The sequence below is a fragment of the Corylus avellana genome, chromosome 11 (genome assembly GCF_965113065.1).
Source record: "Corylus avellana chromosome 11, dhCorAvel1.hap1.2, whole genome shotgun sequence".
NCBI lineage: Eukaryota > Viridiplantae > Streptophyta > Magnoliopsida > Fagales > Betulaceae > Corylus > Corylus avellana.
This window is the reverse complement of record NC_142500.1, coordinates 10,614,517-10,620,320: the sequence shown is the minus strand read 5'-3', so window position 1 is coordinate 10,620,320 and position 5,804 is coordinate 10,614,517. Positions and strand designations below refer to the sequence as shown.

General features: G+C 38.7%; 1 protein-coding gene across 3 annotated transcripts; it reads right to left on the bottom strand.

The window, feature by feature from the left end:
- Positions 1–419: 419 nt before the first annotated feature.
- On the bottom strand, positions 420–4,641 carry LOC132166507 (kinase with adenine nucleotide alpha hydrolases-like domain-containing protein). 3 transcript variants are annotated; one of them, XM_059577334.2, is made up of 10 exons: positions 4,274–4,637; positions 4,065–4,144; positions 3,570–3,819; positions 2,755–3,351; positions 2,413–2,661; positions 2,138–2,301; positions 1,975–2,051; positions 1,755–1,902; positions 1,356–1,505; positions 420–1,269 (listed from the first exon to the last, which is right to left on the bottom strand). In XM_059577334.2, the coding sequence occupies exons 1-10, from the start codon at positions 4,443–4,445 to the stop codon at positions 1,030–1,032; spliced, it is 2,127 nt and encodes a 708-aa protein (XP_059433317.2). In that variant the 5' UTR covers positions 4,446–4,637; the 3' UTR covers positions 420–1,029. The 3 variants fall into 3 exon arrangements, with proteins under 3 accessions (XP_059433317.2, XP_059433316.2, XP_059433318.2); XM_059577333.2 differs by having other exon boundaries at positions 4,065–4,147; positions 4,274–4,636; XM_059577335.2 differs by lacking the exon at positions 420–1,269 and having other exon boundaries at positions 1,364–1,505; positions 1,811–1,902; positions 4,065–4,147; positions 4,274–4,641.
- Between the last annotated feature and the right edge of the window lie 1,163 nt (positions 4,642–5,804).

The following is a 5,804-nucleotide window of genomic DNA, read 5'->3' as shown; positions in this document are numbered from 1 at the left end:
ATTAGTCAGGCAAGTACATTAAATGAGGTAAATACAATAAAATATCTGAATATTTTCTAACAAACACTGAAAATAAGTGACCGAGACTCGTTAATAAGCGAGCAACTCAAATTCATTAAAAATCTTTTGAGTAATTGAGTCCTTAGCTTGGGTACATCCATACATGGTTGATTTTGCATTTGGGCAATTGAGGTTATGAATGTGTGTTACATGAATCAGAGAACTCCAACAGAAACTTTAGGCAAGCTTTCTCTATTTAGAGGTCTTGGAGGGATGAATCAATGGTCATGTATTGTTACTCACATGACACTATCTTAATCATAATGGTGAACAAATTAAGCAATAAAATTTTATTATTTACTGATGATGTAGTAAATACTTCATAAGCTGCTAAGTCAATTTGTAAATAACTTGAAGTAACAGCCATAGTACCTTTCACAACAGCAACGAATAAAGGGGCCCGATGTGTACTTTACGGGAGGAAATGAATGAAAAGGAATATAAAATCAAGTAATTAATGGAGATACACAAAAAGATGGGAGGATATTAATTAATAAGACGCATCTGACCAAAAGGAAAAACCAACGGTGGCTAGTTGCAGAGCGACCGAAAAGTCTAAAATGGTAGATTAAACATCTGGCCAGTGCACTTTTTGAGCCTATAAAAAAAAAAAAAAGGGGGCACTTTCGGTGAGTGGTTAGGCGTCTAGCTCTCTCTCTCTCTCTCCCTTTTTCTGGTTCAAAGTCGAGGGAGGGGATGACTCTATTATCAGTCATCATGTGAACAGAATAACGGGTGCTTGCTTGCTCTCTTAACATTTTGCTTAAAGGCTAAACAGACACCAAGGGCTTGAGTCCAGGAGGGGGGGGCAAACCAATTGCAAACCACCTCGCTTCCAAGACCCACCAACCAGCATTGCAGTTTAAGTGAGTGAACCAAAAAATTGATAAAACAAAACACAAAAAGGCATAATATATATACAAAACAAACAATGTTTGCTTGCAGAATTGCATTCCTGTGCAGACAATCTTAGTCAAAGCTTGAAGAGCGGCTCCATCTAGCTTGCAGATACTCCTCCAACAACACACTTCTCTCACTGCTACTGATAGAAAGTGAATCATCGTCCATCTCCAGCAATGCCACATTAAGATGGGATTTGATGTTGGTAAATGCTTCCCCCCCATCTAAGGCATCAACTTCTTCTGGTGTACGGACTAGTTGCTTTGCCCACCTTGTCACTTCCTCGTCTCCTTGGAGAACCTTCAAAATCTGATCGAAAAATAAATTGATTTAGAGCATATAAAAATGAAAACAAAATCAGGTGGAATGGGAAATGCAGTATTGAGCAAACTTACAAGACTGATTTGAGGCCGTAATCTAGGTTCACGTCTAATGCAAAGGGTGGCAGCCAAAACCATCCTTTCAATATGATCATCGTCATGGTTGCTACCCAAGCTTGGATCTAGCAACTGGCAAACCTTTCCGCCATTCAAAATTGGTTTTGCCTGGATATATATGTATATATCATCATCAAACACACTATTTGACATGAATAAAGAGAAATTATTCAGAGATAAAGGCAATCAACAAACAGTTAAAAAATTAAAATCAGCTTCTTGAAAGTCTTCCTGAATTTTGTTCACATATTGGCAACTCGTCCTGCTGACTTTCTTTTTGGATGCAAAGTTTAAAACCATGCTTAGCAGCATAAAAATTCTTGAAAAAGTAGTTTTTCACACAGAAAAGAAACATACCCACATTACTAGGCTCTCCTGGCCCTTTGGACATTCACTAATGATTGGCTTTCTACCTGAAAGAAGCTCAAGAAGTACCACACCAAATGCATAGACATCAATTTTGTCACTCACTTTGCCATGCATGAAGTATTCTGGAGCCAAGTAACTGCCACAAGAGTGAGTGTTAGCAGTATATCTGAATTAAAATATAACAGGAACTAGAGAACAAATTTCAGACCCAAAGGTTCCTGCAACGTCGGTGCAGGTAATATTGGATGAAGTCGATGCCCAGCTAGCAAGTCCAAAATCTGAGAGCTGAAGAAGTATGAAAAAAAGGAAATGAGCATAGAAAGCTTCATACAATTAGCAGGAAGATTGAAAAGTGACAGACTTAATAGCACCTGTGGCTCAAAATCACCAGAAAGAAGGATGTTTGAGGATTTCACATCCCTGTGTATCACAGGTTCTGCACAGCTGTTGTGTAAAAAGTCCAACGCCTCAGCTACACCCATAGCTACATTATATCTTTCTTGCCAACCAAATGCTTTCACATCCTTCTTGTTACCTTAATCAGAGAGTATACATGATGAGTTTAAAATAAAATGGAACAAAAATGAAACATTTAACTTTTCTTTTTTCTTCAATTCCAATCAGGTAAACTCAAAGAAAAGTTTACCATGAAGGTTCTCTTCTAGGCTTCCTCTTGAAAGAAAATCGTAGACCAATATCAAATTGTTGTCCTCAAAACAGAACCCAACTAGCGAGATTATGTTCTTATGATGTAAAGTTGTTATGATCTCAATTTCCTGAACAAACTCTTTTAGAACATCTTGAGATGGCTTCAAAATTTTGACAGCCAATTCCTTGCCATCTGGAAGACACCCTTTGTAAACATGACTACAACCACCCTTACCAACCATATTTTCTGAAAAACATAAATCAAACTTTATTAGAGAAAGACTCCAAATCTGAGGCAAACTTGAAACCAGGTCCACAAAATTAAGGAAAGCAAACGAACCAGGCATGAAATTAGAGGTTGCCAACAAGAGTTCCTGGTAGCTAAAACACATGCAGCTGGAGGAGTATATCCCACGTAAATTCAACAACTCTTTAGGAAGGCTAACCGAGCCGCTGCAAGGGGAAAGAGGAGGACACACAGTAGCAGATCTAAATGGCACAATTGCACCGCTCTCTTCATCAAGAGGGGAACAATTATCATCTTCCTGATCACAATTACTCTTCTTCTGATCAGGATAGACCACAGCTGATGACTGCCAGCTCGGTAATCTTAATAACCACTGAAACACAGATGTCCTTTTTAATGATTTCTCGACATGTTGCCGCTTGGATAGAAACGCCCAGCGAAGAATTGACCACCCAGATTTGGACTCTGGTGATTCTGGAATCACAACGGAACTAGAATTTGTATCAGCCTCCAATGATTGGTATGGTACCAAAGCCAACGAATTGTCCTCACCACCATCCCCGGGCAACTCATCCATAGATTGGGTTTCACAATTACCCACAACCGCTGCACAACTCAAGCAATTCTGATTCGTCAAACCCGAGCCAGATTTTTCCAAACAACGGTGACCCTCATCCAAATTCACTCTTCCTGCAGTATCATTTGCATCACTTAGAACTTCTACATTCTAGCCTAATTACTTACGAACCAAGTAACCCTAATTGTTGCGTCAACTACCACTTCTTCAGCCGTAAGAAAAGTAAACGAAACGCACAAAGCAATTGTTGTAACATCAATCTCAAACAAAAACATACATGAGCATATTAATCTTTAGAATAAAGAAAAAATGTAGATTTGTGAAAAATAACCTCGCAATTCATGGGCGTTTGTAGAAGTCGCCGCTCTCTGGAACACAACTTTGCTATTGTTAACGCCGAAAACACCGAAATGTTTGGACAACTTTCTGGCGCAGTACTTGGCGAACGAGGCCGACGACCCGATTCTTTTAGGGACTTTAGAAGTTCCCACAACCACCGTAGCTTCACCGTACGATTTCGCCTCTCGGACTAGAATTTTCCGGACCTTTGAGCCTCTACAGACCTTCAGCCTCAGATCAACCTGCAAATCGCACCCAATCAATATTCCTAAGTTCCTAACCCAACCAACTAAAACACCTAAATTAAAAATAAAAATCAGTAACTCTGTTTGATTACTGACAAAACTTAACTCTGTTTGATTACTGACAAAACTTGGATCCAATTGCAGTACACTTTTTGTCCCCGCATTTTCTCGGCAACCAAACAGAGAATTGAAAAAAAAAAAAACAAAAAAACAAGAAATCCAATGTGGGAGTGGAATTGGACCTGCTTCAAGTTGCAGAAGCCTTCGTATACAGAGAGTACAGAGTCAAATGTCTTCACCATCGAGAGAAGCGACGCTGTGCCTTCTACGGTCAAAACAAAGCGTAAGACAAATCCCACACATTTGGCATTTCAACCATAATCAAACACAATCCAGCGAAATTCACAGAGAGAGCGTGAGTGTGTGTTATGTTTGTGTGTGCGCCACTCACCACTGTCGCAGTCGATAACGTGAAGGGCAATGACACGGTCACCGGGCTGGGCCGCCTTGACCAGCGCCCACGTCAGCAATTCCCGGCTCTGAGAGTCGAACTTCACCCCCACCAACACCGTGCGCCCCCCACCGCCACCTTCGCCGTCCGATAATTCTCCGGTCCACCTCATCTCCTTCTCAGTAAAACGCAGTCGTTCCTATTCCCTCTCTCTCTCTCGCTCTGTTTCTGTCTCTCTCTGGGATTTATTTGCCGGTTCCCACAAAGGCCATTTGTATTGGGAATTGCGGAAGGAAAACATGGTCACCCTGTTGGATGCAAACTCTGGCGAAGGAAACCATCTGGTGTTGCGTATTCTACATAGTTATCCTGTGACCGCTTTGTGATGTCAACCCTTGAAAAGGTCGGAGGAGACTTTGTTGTTATGTGTGTAATGTGTAATCAAATTCTATTTTTATTATTCTCAAAAAAAATTCTATTTTTATTATTATTTACTAAAATTGGCAACTCGATTGCTTTCTCCATTCTTCTGCATAAATAAATACAAAATTAGTGCAAACAAAATAAATAAATAAATACTTTGAATTATTTATCTCATACAATACTTAATTAGAGCACGAATAATTATAAAAATTAACAAGAGAAAATAAGAAGATATTTATTGCACTTGTTCTTTGATCCTCTAAAGATTTTTGGAATAAGATCCTCTATAATCCATTTTGAATAGGAGAATATTCAGTTAATAGTCAGGATTTCTTCCATAAATAGGACATCTGTCTCAATAATAAATAAAAAATATATATATTATATATTTTTAATAAAAAATTAAGGGGTGGCCATGGCCCTTGGGGGTGGCCGACTAAGGGCTAGATCTAAAAAAAATAAATTCGTTTGATCTTTGGGGGTGGCCGAACCACCCCCAAGTGCCAATATATATATATTGGCACTTGGGGGTGGTCCGGCCACCTCCTATGGCGGAGATGGGGTGGCCAGCCGCCCCTTATTTTTTTTATTAATTAATTAATTTTTTTTTTAATCTGAATTTTTTTTTTTTTTGGTAGTGAGACATGTGTCCTATTTGTGGCAGTAGGATTTCTAAGAAGAAATCTCAGCCATAAACTGGATATTCTCCCATCCATAATAGGCGGGAGAGAATCCTATTCCAAGATTTTTATACTAATTTTTAGATCTTGATTATTAGTTTTATTTATTTTTAATTTTTTTAATTTTTTTAATTTTTTTTTTTTTTTTTTTTTAACCATCTTCCCATTTACCATTACGCCAGATGAAACTTCTGATGTTCAAAAATACTTTATGATCAAATCTAAATAATTTTTTTTTTTTGGTGGGACCAAAGAAAAAACCCGCATTCAATTTAAGATCAACAAAAAGCCAAGTACAAAAGCTCGCGTAAACTTACCAATGAAAGGGGCCTACTTGGCTAATATTCAATAAATAGACCACTAAGGGTTTGATGTTGCACAGCCACGAGGCTATTGGACAAATGCAATCCTACCAAACAACATTGACA

Coding starts and splice junctions, on each gene's coding strand:
- LOC132166507 (XM_059577333.2), bottom strand. CDS start 4,445: ATGAGGTGGACCGGAGAATTATCGGACGGCGAAGGTGGCGGTGGGGGG. Junction 4,148..4,273: donor CGTTATCGACTGCGACAGTG/GTGAGTGGCGCA, acceptor TTTTGACCGTAG/AAGGCACAGCGTCGCTTCTC. Junction 1,506..1,754: donor AGGAGAGCCTAGTAATGTGG/GTATGTTTCTTT, acceptor ATATATATCCAG/GCAAAACCAATTTTGAATGG.